This window comes from Heterocephalus glaber, unplaced genomic scaffold (assembly GCF_053883595.1).
Source record: "Heterocephalus glaber isolate CG9 unplaced genomic scaffold, H.glaber_assembly_v1.0 deba00001538, whole genome shotgun sequence".
Classification (NCBI taxonomy): domain Eukaryota; kingdom Metazoa; phylum Chordata; class Mammalia; order Rodentia; family Bathyergidae; genus Heterocephalus; species Heterocephalus glaber.
Window position 1 is genome coordinate 6,274,632 of NW_028258333.1, and position 15,470 is coordinate 6,290,101.

A 15,470-nucleotide genomic window follows, 5' to 3' on the forward strand; every position below is an offset into this window, starting at 1 on the left:
ACCTACCCACCCATCCATCCACCCATCCATCCACCCACCCACCCACCCACCCATCCATCCATCCACCCATCCATCCACCCACCCACCCACCCATCCATCCATCCACCCATCCATCCACCCACCCATCCACTCACCCACCCACCCATCCATCCATCTATCTCACCCACCCATCTATCTCATCCATCCACTCACCCATCCATCCACCCATCCATCACATCCAGACACCCACCACCCATTCAGCATTTATTAATCAACTACAGCACACGAGAGGGTGGACACGTGAGAGAAGCTAGGGCTCCTCCCCCTGCCCAGCCTGTAAGGCACCCAGCATTCCTGCTGATAGGGCACAGGGGACAGGACCTGGCATGTGATGGAATATTTAAGTGAAAAAGTAACTCCTAGACCATTGAGATCACCTCCAGAGAAAGGTAGGCCTTATAAATTTACAGCCAAGAAGTAAAATCCATCTCCTGTGATTCCTGAGGGTGAAAATGTGAACAAGAGTTGGAAATTATTCAAAATATACAGACACTCTTGACACGACCAAGGGAAACACCTTCATACAAACTTGCTCCATTGTTCTGGTTAACCACAAAGCAAGTCTACAGTCGTTGTGCCAAACTCAAAAATCTCCTAAACCAAGCTGGGTGTGGTACTGCATTCCTGTGATCCCAGGACGCTGAGAGGCTGATGCAGGAGGATAACAAGTTTAAGCCCAGCCTTGGCAACTTGTAAGATCCTGTCTCAAAATAAAAAATAAAAAAAAGGCTAGGGATACGGCTCTGTCCAAAGGCCCTGGGTTCTATGCACAGTACAAAAAACCAAAACTCCTAAATCAAACATTGCAAAACTCACAAATTTAAGGTCTGTTATGCCACATAGAATCACAGACAAAAAGGAATAAAATCCAAATGTGCTGAACTTCGATCTGTACAGGTAACCTTCAAGTTACAAATTTCCTGGGGGCCGGGGATTTAGCTCAGTGGTTCCGGTGCCTGTCTCGCAAGTGCAAGGACCCGAGTTCAATCCCTGGTACCAAAAAAAAAAAAAAGTTCCAAATTTCCCCCTCTGAATCAAGGTATAGCTTGGAATTTGACAAGAAAATTTCAGAAATGTGTTCCACTGGCTGGGGGAAAAGTCCTCGCTGAAAGATTCCAAATGTTAAACGTAGCAGGTTCCTCACAGCACAGACAGGGCAGCTGCCGGCCTGGCTTGTAATTCAGCAGAAAAGCCGTGGGCCCTCCAGGACCGCGGAAACCCAACAGGAGGCCCAGACGGAATGAGGGGGCTGTAATTTCAGGTTTGCTTGTTTCTGCACTTTGTGTTGTAATTTATGAGTTCACCCGGGGGTTTAGTTTGTTCCCATGGGAAGAATGACTTCCTGGTGTCTTCACTGCTAACGCTGCTATTGTGGTGCTACAGTGACTTCAAAACACTCCAGGACAATGGGCGAAGAGGTCCCGAGAACTGATCAGAGCCTGGGCTGAGGACAGAATGTGAGCCAGAGGATTCAGAGCGGGACAGTCACCGACCTTACCCACAGGCCTGCAGGAAGAGAAGAGACGCCATCCCTGCGTGCCATAGCCTCAGAGTGACTGAAGAGCAAATATCAGCTCTCCTGACCCTTCTGTCTGTCATGGTTTAGATCCAGATGTCCCCCTAGAGCCTCATGCGCTCTCAGGCGGGGCTTCTGGAAGGTGACTGGATTATCGGGGTCAACAGACCCCACTGTTAGGAAGTGGGATCTGGTCAGAAGAGGCGGGCCATTGGGGGCGTAGCCTGAAGAGGTCCATCCCCCTCCCCGGCTCCTCCCTTCGCTCCCTGCTTCCTGTCCTCCATGCTGTGAGCAGCTCTCTCCCCTGTGCCATGCACCCTGCCCTGCAGCCAGCCGACCGTGGACTGAAACCTCTGCAGACTGAGCCAAAATCAACCTCTCCTCCTTTAAGTTGTGTAAGTCGGGTGTTTTGTGGTAGTGATGAGAAAAATAACTTAGTGCTGCAGGCCCTGAGCACCCCAACATGGCTACCTGAGGTTCAGAGAGTCGGGCAGTGTGGTCCTGCCAGTGGGGACACCGCTTTCCTCCTGTCTGGGTCAAACACCATATGAGAGGAATGTGGGAAGCTCAGTGCCTCCACGCAAGAGAATGAGCTTGCAGCAGGGACACGGCCCCTTCTCTGTACGCATCTCCTACTCTGCAAGGTGCAAGCAAAGGCGACAACAATGCCGACCTAAGAGGCCCATGTGAGAATTAAATGAGCTAATACATGTGACTCATCTGATGCTGCCCACAACAGCTGTAAGTTAGTACCTCTTCTGCTTAGCACATCAACATGCAGACTTTTAAACCCTCTGAATACTTCCACGGTATCATTCATTTAGCCACCAGTTAATGCTACTGCTCTTTAGATCCTTTTGCAAATATGAGCTGTTCACTTTCAAGGCTCGGAGTCTTCTCGAAGGTGCACCCTGAGCTTAGCTTTCTCACGTGGCCAGTGAGAGAGGACCAGAAATGCTGAGCCTGGGTGGTACCCACACTCCCACCCAGGAAAGAATCCCGGAGGTGTGGGACTCGCTTCTCTTACGACTCAGTTCTCAAGAGAAAACCCTACTGGGGTCAGCGCAGCCCTCTCAGGGCAGCAGGGCGCGGCGCCGGCCCAGGCCGGGGGAGGACGTGCTGGGGACGGAGTGGCAGTCACCCCTCACCTGGCATCTTCTGGCGACTCGGCGATCAGGTGGAAGGTCCTGTCGGCCATGACGATGTCGATCCCGTTCTCCTTGCTGGTGTTGTCTACGATCTCTCTGCAAAGAGACGAAAGCGGCAGATGGAACTGAAAAGAGCAATTTTATGAAGTGACTGACTGAGTTGGAAATGGTCACAGAAGCAGTTGTATAACGTAGACCCCACTCACCCTGGAGGGGTTCCGAGATGCCCCAGGAGAAACTGGAAACTGCAGACAGCGCTGAAGCCCACATAAACTCTGCCTCCTTCCCACATGGCTCAGCAGCCTTTACCCAAAATGCCTGAGACCAGAAGTGTGTCTGATTTTGAAAGCCTGCACATGGTGAGATGTCTTCAGGGTGGACCCGAGGCTAACTATGAAACCCTTTTCTGTCTTAGGTAGACCTAACACGGGAGCCTGAGGGGCTTTTTGTGTTTTAGGCATTGAGGTGGGAACCCAGCCCTCTGCATGCCCACATTCCTCAGCAGAGCCACGCCCCAGCCTCTCCCAGGTGATGGCATGCAGATTTTTTCGTGTCCACATTGTGACCCCAACTCTGCCTGAGCATGAGGGCAGCGCTCCAAGTTGGACTCGGGTTCTGGGTTTTTCTGGCTAGCACTGCTCAAGCTGTACACACACCTCCGAGGAAGCTTGCTTTCTAAACCAGGCTTGGTCACGAGAAAGAGAGAGAGACCAAGAAAGGGAAGGTGAAAAAGAGAAGGTCTCATGGAGAGCTGAGAAAGACAGAGAACCCCTTCGTTGTACTAAAAATGAGACTGATGAAGATGTATGGACCACGGTACGACGCTAAGTCCCAAGAGAATGTGTCTTACATAGGTTTGATCACATTCAAGGATTATTATACTTGTACTTCAGTCTACATTGGATTCTTTAACATTTCACTACAACACAAAAGCATGAATTTGTACTAATCCCATATAATAGAGGGATCATGCACCCTATCCACCAGAGGGTGGGAAACCATGCCATTTTCTGGAATTTAAGGTGTAGCATTACTTCATCAATCATTTGTTTACAAAAAAAGAAACACTAACAAATAAATTTAAAATGTGAGCCCATCAGGTATTGAGTAATACCTGTATCTTGGTATAGAACAAATCCTTTTGATTTTGAAATATCTGATATTAATTTGGAATGAGGTAAGGTTCTATTGAAGAGTATGTTATTTGAAGGCTCTTTAAACCAGTGGATCTGAGACAATTTTCACACCATTAATAATTGAAACATACCTCTTTAGGTATTCTGAGGTATTTACTATTAACTAAACTCAGAAAGTTTATGGGTTCACTCAAAGTGCAGAAGACATTGGAGTTGGTGGGATTTTCTGTAGATTTTATTTGAGGTGAGTATACAGCAGTTTGGAGTCTTTACTGTAATGACAATATTGCTCAAGTGCAAACCCTGAAACAACACAGCTTTTACACTTAAAACTTCTGATAAACTATTGCTGAGGTTTTTTTTTTTCTGTTGCCAAGAGAAAACTGCTGAATGGAGAATCCATGCCTTTCAAGCATTTTTAATATGGCAATATTTATAAATGTGGTTTGGAGAAATTGTTTAAATTCTTTTTCCTAATTTTCCTTCTCCAGGATAGAGTCTTTCAACAAGTAATTTGTAGTACTGACTGTGTTGACTTCAATTGTGGAGTGTAGTCATTATGTTAAAGATGAACTATTTGGTCATATTGAAGCCAATACAGAACTTGCTGCTATGTTTTCTTTCTCTAGTGATAAAAAAAAAAAAGAGAAAAAAAGAGAAATGAGGCTTGGTCAGCAGGGGTCAGCTGCCGTGATCAGTAACAGAACAGTTCAGTGTTACAACCAAACTTACGGAAATGTAGTCTTTCTCAAAAATGAAACTTTCTGTTTCACACTTGCAGACCATGGCTGCCCACCAATAAGTTAAGATCACGAACCAGAAGCTGAGGGTCAGCTAGCGCTGACGTGGCTCTACCAGCTTTGCTTTCTTCCTTTTCTTTCAGAAGCGGGGCAGGCTGTTGTGGCCTCCAGGGGCATGGCTCCTACGTGCCCAGGAGAGGGGCTGCCTCCGGTTTCTCATCTGCCTTAGAAGGGGATCTCAAAGGCAGGCAGCCCCAGGCCGGGGATTTTGCTCCATGGTTCCGCCGCCTGCCTCCCAAGAGCAAGGATCCGAGTTTGATCCCCAGTACCAAAAAAAAGCAAGAAAAAGCAGCCCTGCTCAGCCGGGTTCTTTGCCGGTTCACCACAGCAGCTGTGGGCTGAACACGACCCCAAGCTCGCGTGCTGGAGACTTAATCCTCAATCCAACGGGGGCGAGAGGTGGCACCTTCCGGGGGTTAGGTCACAACCGGGATAACTGAGCAAGAAGCCCTGGCCAGGTGTGGCCTTCATCTTATTCACCATGGCCTCCCACACCACGGGCCAGGTGCGGTTCTGCTCCTTATAAACTCCCAGGCTCAGGCTCTGTTGGAGCCACAGTCAGATGACAGCTTCCACCAGGGCTCAGGCCTGGGCTGGGACGACGGCACCCAACCTCTCAGGGACATGCGACCCCCATCAGGGCGCTGCGGGCAGGGCAGGACGTGGGCTTTGAGTGTGGGGGGGCTCCATATAATCTGGATCTCACCCCAGCATTTCCTAAACTGCACCTGAGACAAAAGCCAGTTTTCTGGGGTCCGGTTAACACAATCAGGGTAGGTAGGATGCAAGTAGAGGTCAGAGTCAGAGCTGATGGAGCTCAACTTGAGGAAGGGTCCTGGGGACAAAGCCAGCTTCCTGTGACCCCCAAGGCAGTGTAGCTGCTGAGAGTCACACATTTACTTTACACTGACGAAGCCATCGGTCTAACTGCTTAGAATAGATGCACACCTTACCTTATCGACAGAATCAATGAAACGATAAAATACACCAAGAAGAGCAGACTCTACTGGAAGCCTGTGATGGGGGAAGGAGAGAGGGGGCCCCCGTCTTGGAAGGGAAGATGTCCCTGGGAAAAGTGACTGGACCACAGCACCTGGACGAGTGACTGTCCCTGCTGACGCTGTCGGCAGGGCTGTAGTAAGTGCAGCTGGGTCCTCACTTGGGAGCCCCCCCCCCCCCGACCAAGTCTCAACCTCAAAATCACAATTCCAACAATCACCGGAGAACTTCTGCTGACAGAGCCTGAATCCTGAAGGAGAACAGGAACATCGGGTCCTCCCAGAAAGCATGAAGCTACTGTACACTGCCAGGGTTGCATGGAAAAGACACAGGGACAGAGCGGCTTCTTGGGCCCAGGTGGGCTGATGGGAGCATCCTCAGAAGAGCTTTGATGGTGACAAATGCACCACGCATGTTCAAACGCAGGAGTCACAGAGGTACGTGAAGCAGTAAACAAAGTGAAATAGCCAGAAGCATCGCTACTGGACCATGCAAGCTACGTGAAGAGATCAAGCATTTTCCTGGCCTTTCCTATACAAACAGGACCTCGGGGGAGCCACTATCTGGTGAGCAACAGCTGCTCTTCACGGAAACGGTCTGGCTTCACCCAGTGTGCAGCGCACACCTGTCATCCCAGCACGTGGGAGCCTGAGGCAGGAGGATCTGCTGAGTTTGAGGACAGCCTGGACTGCAAAGTGAGCTCAAGTCCAGCCTCAAGTACACAGTGAGACCCTGTCTCAAATAACAAACAAAACCAAAGAAATATTCTAGTTCATAAAGGAGCATAGTCAGCTCTCTATCCATAGTCCCCTTCCGTGCTGATTCAATCCGCAGCAGATGGAAAATTCTCAGAAAAGAAAGTTATCATCTGTATTGAATATATGAAGGGTTTTCGGGTTATTATACTTGAAACAGTAAGTATGACTGTCTACCTACCATTCACTATTATTTTTAATTATTTTATTTTATCCTATTCCCCCCTCCAGCACCCTTCTCCCCCATGTACAAAAGCTTTGTTCCCATTTTTCCCTTCTATTTTCACGTTCATCTTGTCCCTCCCTTCCTTTCTCCCTCCCTCCTCCTGTTCCCCTTCCCATTTGAACACTTTTTTCCCATTTCCCAGAATCCATTATACATCTCAGTCCTCACTACCACTTTCGGTTTCTCACACCACAGGAACAATGCGGTGTTTACACGTGTGTGTCTGATTTATTTCACTTAGAAGTATGGTCTCAAGGTCCATCCATTTAGCTGTAAATGTCTGAGGCGCATCCTTCTTTATGGCACAGTAGTACTCCACTGTATTAAAAACCCCACATCTTTATTATCCAGTTGTCAGCTGATGGGCATTTGGGCTGTTTCCAAGCTTTAGCTATTACAAACTATGCTGCTGCTATGAACATGGGTGTGCATATATCACTGTGGTATGATGCTTTTAATTCCTTCAGGAAGATACCAAGAAGAGGTACAGCAGGGTCAAATGGAACCTCTTGTTTTAGTTTTTTCAGAAATCTCCACATTGATTTCCACAGTGGTTGCACCAGTCTGCACTCCCAGAAGCAGTGGAGCAGGGGTTCCTCTTTCCCCACAGCCCCGCCAGCATTTGTTATTGGTTGATTTCTTGATAGCAGCCATTCTTTCTGGGATGAGGTGGAATCTCAGCATGCTTTTAATTTGCATCTCTTGAATGACCAGTGTTGCTGAACATTTTTTCATATGTTTATTTGCCATTTCTAATCATCTGATTATCTAATTAACTAATTGTCTTTTTATTTCAGATGCTCATTTTTGGATTGGGTCTTTAAATTTGGGAGGCCTGATTTTTTTTTGAGTTCTTTATATATTCTAGATTATAGTCCTTTGTCTGAATAGCTGGTAAAAATTTTTTCTCATGCTATGAGTTGTCTCTTCACTCTGTTGTTGGTTTCTCTTGCTGTGCAAAAACTTTAGTAAGATGAGGTCCCAGTTGTTGATTCTTTGTAGTATTTCCCATGCAGTCTGGGTTTTGTTCATGAAATCTTTGCCTACTCCTATGTCCTCAAGCGTTCTACCTATTCTCTTTTCCAGCCAATTTAGTGTTTCTGTTTTAATATTTAGATCTTTGATCCATTTTGATTTTAGTTTAGTGCATTGCTAAAAGATGGGGATCTAGTTTCAATCTTCGGCATGTGGAAAGCCAGTTTCTCCAGCACCATTTATTAAAGAGGCTATCTCTCCTCCAGTGAGGGTGTTTGGCTCCTTTGCCACAGATGAGGTGGCTGAGCATGTCTGGAGTTGTTTCTGCATCTTCTAATCTGTTCCACTGATCCTCAAGTCTGTTTGTCAGTACCATGCTGGTTTTGTTTTGTTTTTTTGGTACCGGGGATCGGGGATCGAACTCAGGTCCTTGTGCTTTTTTTTTTGTATTTAAATCACAGTAGCTTTGCAGTATAATTTCAAGTCAGGGATTGTGATGCCCCCTGCTTTGCCTTTGTTGCCCAGAAATGCCTTTGCTATTCTAGGTCTCTTCTGGTTCCAAATGAATTATAGGATCGTTTTTTCTAATTCTGTGAGATATTCTGTTGGGATTTTGATTAGGATTCCACTGAATCTGTACAACAATTCTGGAAATATGACCATTTTCACTATATTGGTTCTTCCTATCCAAGAACAAGGGATATCTTTCCATTTTCTGATATCCTCTTCGATCTCCTTTTTCAGGGTACTGTAGTTTTCAATGTAGAGGTCTTTTACTTCCGCCATTAGACTGATTCCTAGGTATTTCTTTTTTTCTTTGTTTTTTGGTATCGGGGATCAAACTTGGGTCCTTGAGCTTGTGAGGCAGGCAGCGGAACCACTAAGCTAAATGCCCGCCCCATAGGTATCATTTTTTGGATGCTATTGTGAAAGGAGCTGTTTCTCCAGTTCCTCTCTCAGACAGTCTGTTGTTCCTGTACAGGAATGCTACTGATTTTTGAGTGCTGACTTTGTATCCAGCTATGCCACTGAATTTGGTTATCAAACCTAGAAGTCTTCTGATGCAGTTTTTGGGGTCTTCTATGTAGAGAATCATGTCATCCACAAGTAACGACAATTTAATTTTTTCATTTCCTACCTTTATTCCTTTTATTTCTTCCTCTTGTCTAATTGCTCTGGCTAATGTTTCCAGAACTATATTGAACAGGAGTGGTGACAGTGGGCATCCTTGTTACCTACCATTTACATCAATTAGTTATTCTAAGTCATCTAGAGATAAAGTGTACGGGAAGATGCACAAAGCTTAGGTGCGAACACAATGCCATTTCAGGCAAGAGAATTGAATACCCATGGATTTCCACACCCAGGGGTCCGGAACCAACACTCTGTGGATCTGAGGGTGAGTCTCACCCTCGTGGAATCCCTAACGTATCAATACCCTGGGAAACTATAAAACCGACCCAAGGCCCCCGAGCACTACCCAATGCATGCAGCAGCACCTCGGGCTATCCGGGGTGACTGAGGTTTCCTGGTGGGAGGAGACCACCATTTTTAAACGACTAAGGGGACTGATTATGTACTAGAGATTCTTTAGCCGCATGCTAGGACATTCCCAGGCTGACCTAGGAGAATGCCCGTGGTCGGGGAGCCCCCAAGGGAGGCTGTGCGCACAGGCACTGGAGCGTGAGGACAGCCCTGGAAAGTGGGGAGTGAGTCCGTGGCTTTCAGGACATCCTCCCCCACACTGAGGTTTTCTATAATTAAACATCTCAAAATACAAAATGAAGACAATCTTTCCGGGAAGCCCTACCTCACTGTCCTGCTGTGTGACAGAAATGTCGAAGAGCTGACATTTCTGTCACTTGTGGCAATGTTGACAAAGTGCCCAGGGAACCCAGCTGCGTGAGGAAGCGCGTGGCAGGCAGGCTCAGAGACACGAGGGCACCTGTGCTGTCTGCAGCTCCAGGACCACTCGGACACCAGCACCCCTGGGTGTCTGAGAAAGCCCCGAAGTAGGACCCTCGGCATCCCCCCACTGCACCGAGCACGAGCTCCGCAGACAGCGGCCACCCTGCACTTTTGAAGGGGTAGTGACAGGGGCCAGGGGCTGCTTACAGGGGCAGTAAAGAGGCCCTTCTTTTCTCTTCTCTCAGTTTTCAAGCGGGTGGCTCCATCTGTGGGCATGGAAACTGTGGCTACGGGGACAACTGGACCGTGCTCTGGGGACATTCAGTGCACTCCCAACCCTGAGCACCGGGAGGCCTAAGAGAGGACACTGTGGGCCGTGGAGACCCCGGGCTTTGGAGCCCAAGGGGCAGCTGGAGAAGGCCAGCACTGCTGTCGGCAGTCCTCTGTCTGTCCTTACAACCCAACCACACAGGACCCCTCCCCTCACTTCTCCCCCCACTTCTCCGTGACCTCCCAGGCCGACACCACCACTTCCCAAAGACTTAGCCCTTGCTCAAGTTGAGCGGAGCAAGGTTATAGGTTACCCGCAGCACGTTTCTAGGCAGTGCCCAGTTATCCAGAAAGCCAGCTGCCCTGAGTGCCAACCGGTTTCCGAAACCAGAATTTTTAACAAAAATCAAAGGCCCTTGATAGTCCAAAGTGGTGGCTGTCCAAGGGGGCTATGTGGACTCAAACACCAGCTCTGCCCCTGCGCGTGCAGGGACTGGGTGGCCTGGTACAGACAACGTAGGGAAAAGACAGAATTCAGGTCAAAACAAACCTCTGAGTGTCAGCCTGTGTCCACATTAGCTCGTTCACCTACTGGGCCCTCAACCAATGTACACTACTTTTCTTTCTTATATATATTTCTGGGGAGTTACTTGACCGAAGGGCTTTTGTTTCAGGGTCTCGCTGAGTAGCCCAGGCTGGCCTTGAGCTCACTATGGAGCCCAGGCTGCTCAAACTCATGACGACCCTCCCGCTTCTGCTTCCCGAGTGCTGCGATGACAGAGGTGCGCCGCCATGCCCGGCCTGGTTAACCCATCTGCGAGACCACTACTCTCACTGGACAGGGAACGGGCGCCCGAACCCAGGGCCCCCGGGCCACACCCGGCGCCACGTACTTGGCTGAGCGGACCTCAATGGTGCCCTTGAGCTTCTCCTCGCTGTCATTCTCGAAGTACATGAGCTTGGCCTGGCGCAGCACGAACCAGCGGCGCCTCCAGTTCCTGCGGGACAGCGTGGACGAGCCTCCGCCCTTCTTGTGCAGCCAGCCCTGCTTCAGGGCCTCCTGCTTGGAGCGGAACCACAGGAAGGCCTCGCCCTTGAGCACGCACCAGCGGCGCTTCCAGGAGTTCATGAGGCCACCTGTTCCCGAGACAGGGAGGGAAAGGTGGAGGAGTCAGTCACACCTGGCCCTCTGTGCTTGTTTTCTTGACACGGGCCTCATCAGGCAGTTCGAGCTGGGCCGGAATTTGTGCCCATCGTCCTGCCTCAGCCTCCTGAATTCCGGCATGACAGGCGCTCGGCACCACACTTGTCTGGGTGAAGTCAATCAAGCTGCATGACAAGGACAGCCACACCAAGTCCCCAGCACCAGACAACCCTTGCCCCCATGCGGGCTGAAACGCACCCCGAGACCCTCAGTGCAGGGTGCGGCTGGGGGCTGTCAGGACACACTGGACATTTCAGCAGCCTGGGGTCACCTGGGACCACGGCCCTTCCTACACCCGAACACAGCACCTGGCGCTTAGCTGACTCGTCTGTAAGGAGTTTACAGAAAGCCAAGTAATAACAAACTGAAACTCTGACCCACAAAAGAGTCTGGAGCCATTTCGAAGTCACTAAGTTGCCAAGGCTGGGTGTGACGGTGTGACCCTCCTGCCTCAGCCTCCCAGAGCACTGAGCTCATAGGTCACACTAGGCCTTTCTGTTTGGTTTTTTTGAGACAGGGTCTCGCGATGCAGTTCAGGCAGGTCTTGAACTCACTATGTGGCCCAGGCTGGCCTAGAACTTGCAGCGATCCTCCTGCCTCAGCCTCCTAACTGCTGGGACTACAGGTGTGAGCCACCATGCCCGGCCAGATGTTATCTTTAAAAGGATAAAAACAAATTCTGTTCTCTTCTAGTAGAACAATTTTATTTTAGTTTTCTGGATTCCCCAAAGATGCCTGAATGATGTATTTCTCCTGTCATTCAAACATGTTTTAATTAGCACACCGAAGAACATAGTCTACTCTAAATTGCCCACACTTTGATCTGATTTTTTTCATCAACCAGCATTAAATGAAATGACATTTAAACATGGGCACTTAAAGTAAGCATACACAGTGTTTTCCTTTCATAGACTGGAAAATAAATTTAATATAGCTTTTTTTTTTAGCCAGGGTCTCACTGTGTACTTTCAGTTGGCTTTGAACTCACAACCACCCAGGACCCTCCTGGCTCAGCCTCCCAGGTGCTCAAAGGTCAGGTGTGTGCCATGAGGCTGGCCTAGGACTTTTCCTCAAAGACCTCGGCAGTGATTATAGACCTAAGCCTCCCACTGGGACAGATGCAGCGATGGCAGCCCTGGCTGGCATTCAGCGCAGAGGGATAGTCCCCTGGCCTGGCCATGCAATGAGGACAGCCTCCCCCAGAGCAGTTTCCTAACAGGCAGGAAACTCACCAAGGGATTCAAGCAGGACAAGCTGCTGCCATGATGGCTGTAACTGGCGATTTTAATCTGCATTTTAGATCCCAAGGAGGTGCTGCAAGCAGAGCAGCATGGCCCGCCCACCTGGGGACAGCACCCCGGGACTGAGCAGCGCCATTCACCCTGTATCTTTGCTAGAGGCTGCATTTTCCTTCTTTTATCGGTTTCTCTGGAAGCCTGGGCACTACGTTATTAAAGACTTTATGAAAGATTAAATGATGCTGCACTTACAAAATTTCTGCTTTTATTAAGACATGTCCCAAAATGCTCATCTTCTTAAAGTAATTCTAATGCTTTGAATATAGTTTTACATTTGTCTTATCCTTTTAAAAATCTTAATCAGACAACTGTAATAAATCAGTGGCACATATTACAGATAATAGGGATTTTAAAGCAAACTTAGCAAACTAAGAGTTAATTGGGAGAAGAGGAATATTTTAATCAAAAGCTTCTATTTACTGTGAAAAACACAAAATCTGAAGATGCCATGGTTAAAACTTATTGAGCGGGGAGCCAGGGATTTTCCTCAGTGGCACTGTGCCTGCCTTGCAAGTGCAAGGTCCTGAGTTCGATCCCCAGTATCACAAAAAAACAAAACAAACAAACAAACTTATTGAGCCAGGGAGGGCAGGGGAATGAGAAAAAATAAGAACCAAGATACATCATTTACCCAATGATGAACTGGTTAACTATATTGTATACCTAAAATGTACCAATAAACTTAATAGGAAAAAAAACCTTATTGAGCCCGACATGGTGGTGCATGCCTGTAATCCCAGCATTCAGGAGGCTGAGGCAGGAGGATTTCCATGAGTTCGAGGCCAGCCTGGGCTACATAGTAAGTTCAAGGCCAGCTTGAATTGCAGTGAGACCCTGTCTCAAAAAACCAAACAAACACTTATTGAATCTGTGACGGCATCTTTTCCTCTGTCACGTGTTCCAGTGAGGCTGTGTCTAGGATAAGGATGCCCGATCTTTTTTACTCCAATGCTCCTATAAACTCTACCCCAACTAGTGAGCTTGTCTCACCCAAACCAAGCCTGTGGGGGTTTGATGAGCTCATGACTGATGTTAGTCATTAGACTCAGGTATTAGAAGAGCAGGCAGAGAAAACAGAAAGGAAATCGAGTAGAAAGAAAAACATAAGTGAAGGCGGACATGGTGGTGAACACCTGTAATCCCAGCTCTTGGGAGGCTGAGGCAGGAGGATCGCCATGAGTTTGAGGCCAGCCTGGGCTACACTGAGAGACCCTATCTCAAAAAACGAAGCAAAACAAGCAAATCTCAGTTTCCACGGCCCTACTTAACCCACACTTCTCTGGCCGCAGGCCTTACCTTTCATGTACAGGAAGCTGTGGAAGTACGGCAGCGTGACGCAGCTGTACACAGAATCACGCCGGTAGGACAGCTCGTCATCCGTGTCAAACCTGGAGTCAAAGTCTTCTTCACTGTCTTCAAACTGGATGAGGAGAAGAGGGCAACAGTGAACAACAGGATGGACTGGATGGCAAGCAAAGAAAGCACCCAGCGTAAAAATCCCAGAAAGGAACCGGGACCAACACCCCACGTACACCACTGCGGCGGAGATCTCAGGAACGAAGCACAGCAAAATGCCAAGCGCTAAGGCAGGCGTGGTGGTGCATGCCTGTAACCCTAGCACTCGGGAGGCTGAGGCAGGAGGATCACCAGGAGTTCAAAGCCAGCCTGGGCTCCATAGTGAGACCCGTCTCAAAGGAAAAACAAAACCAACCAAACAAAACAGATCCAAACACTATGTCTAACTAATACCTAAAAGTCTTTCACCCAGTCTTCTGAAAACAACACCGCTTGTGAAAAGGTGTAATCTTAATCAAACCACGCAAGAGTTAAATCTCCTTCAAATGACTATGCTAAAAATATTTCCAAGCCTTAGAAAGTTAAAATGGCATCGAACTCATGATCAATGGGAAAAAGTATAAGTAAACTATAAATCTACGCAGATACTGGGAAGAGCATGTTTAACCCTAAAGCTTCCTCCCTTACAAGCAGATCAAGAAATATCTCGGTGGGGCCTGGACTGTGGAGCCACTGTCAGGCGGGATCGAGCTGCTCCCAGCACCCTGTGAAGCTAAGGGTCGGTCGACTGAAAATGCGGTTTCCTCAGGCCTTGGGCCAAACTTGGTTCTGGGCTTGGAGGCAGATCCTGGCATCTGGAAAGAGAAAGGGCCTTAAGGTTCTCTCTAGGGCCCTGTCTGCCTTTTGAGACAAGGTCTCACTAAGGATCCTAGTCTGGCCTTGAACTCCTGGCATTCTGCTGCCAAAGACTCTGGGGTGCTGGATTCAGGTGCTACCACGCCTGGCTTAGGTCCTGCCTATGCATCTTTGGTTCAGGGCTCCCCACTGACCCACGGGGACCCCAGGCACCCACCGAGGACTGGGCGCCCTCGGAGCTGAAGCCGTAGGCGCCCGAGCTGTTGCAGGTGCCCACGGAGCAGCGGTAGTCAGGGGACCACTGGCTGCCGTAGGAGTTGGAGAAGGTGACACTGCTGCCGGAGGTCACCGCGCCATCGTCATAGTCGTCCTTTTCGGTGCCCGGGGCCTCACCAGGCTCGCAATAGGTGGCCTCGTGCCGGTCGTCTTGCGCACACGTGTCGGGGGGCACGGTGCCCTCAGGTGCCCCCACAGCCTCGTTCACGTAGGGGTCCTCCTCGGAGGAGTCGTCGCTGGTGCGGATGCCGCTCGTGCGCTGGTCCGAGTGGCCATGCTCGCTGGGGTTGGGCGAGTCCTTGAAGGCGTCGTCGTCGGCCTCGAAACCCTCATCCTCGTCCTCCTCGGGGTAGGGCTGGCCGAAGTTGAAGCCCGGGGTCCCCGCGCTCCCGCCCCCGGCCGCCAGGGAGCGCTCGAGGCCGCGCACGCACGCGTCGATCTCGTGGAAGTTGAGGGCGGCCAGGAATTCCTGCGCCGCCCGGCTGGCCTCGTCCTCCAGGCGCCGCAGCTCCTCGTCTCGCCGCCGCTGCAGCCTCTGCAGCGAGGCCTCGGTCAGGCTCAGCTCCTGCCGCTCCTTCATGCGCTGCAGGTCCTCGATCTCGCGCTCCAGCCGCAGGATCTCCTCCACCTGCTTGTTCTCTCTCTGCTTCTGCAGCTCGCGGCTCAGCTCCGCGTCCTTCAGGCTCTGCTGCGAGGCCTCCAGCTCGCGCTGCCTCCTGGCCTCCTCCTCCTGCGCAGAAGCAGAGGCAAGTGTTAAGATCCAGCCGGT

The 15,470-nt window shown here is 49.6% G+C and overlaps 1 protein-coding gene across 6 annotated transcripts in view; it reads right to left on the minus strand.

Moving 5' to 3' along the window:
* Nucleotides 1–15,470, minus strand: part of Myo10 (myosin X) — a 65,153-nt gene that overhangs the window by 17,474 nt on the left and 32,209 nt on the right. For all 6 annotated transcript variants that reach the window (XM_087189434.1, XM_087189435.1, XM_087189433.1 and 3 more), the window contains 4 exons: nt 14,643–15,431; nt 13,571–13,694; nt 10,666–10,909; nt 2,704–2,799 (listed from right to left, as the gene is read on the minus strand). In XM_087189434.1, the coding sequence (XP_087045560.1) occupies nt 2,704–2,799; nt 10,666–10,909; nt 13,571–13,694; nt 14,643–15,431 (1,253 nt within the window). The remainder of the gene's footprint in view (nt 1–2,703; nt 2,800–10,665; nt 10,910–13,570; nt 13,695–14,642; nt 15,432–15,470) is intronic.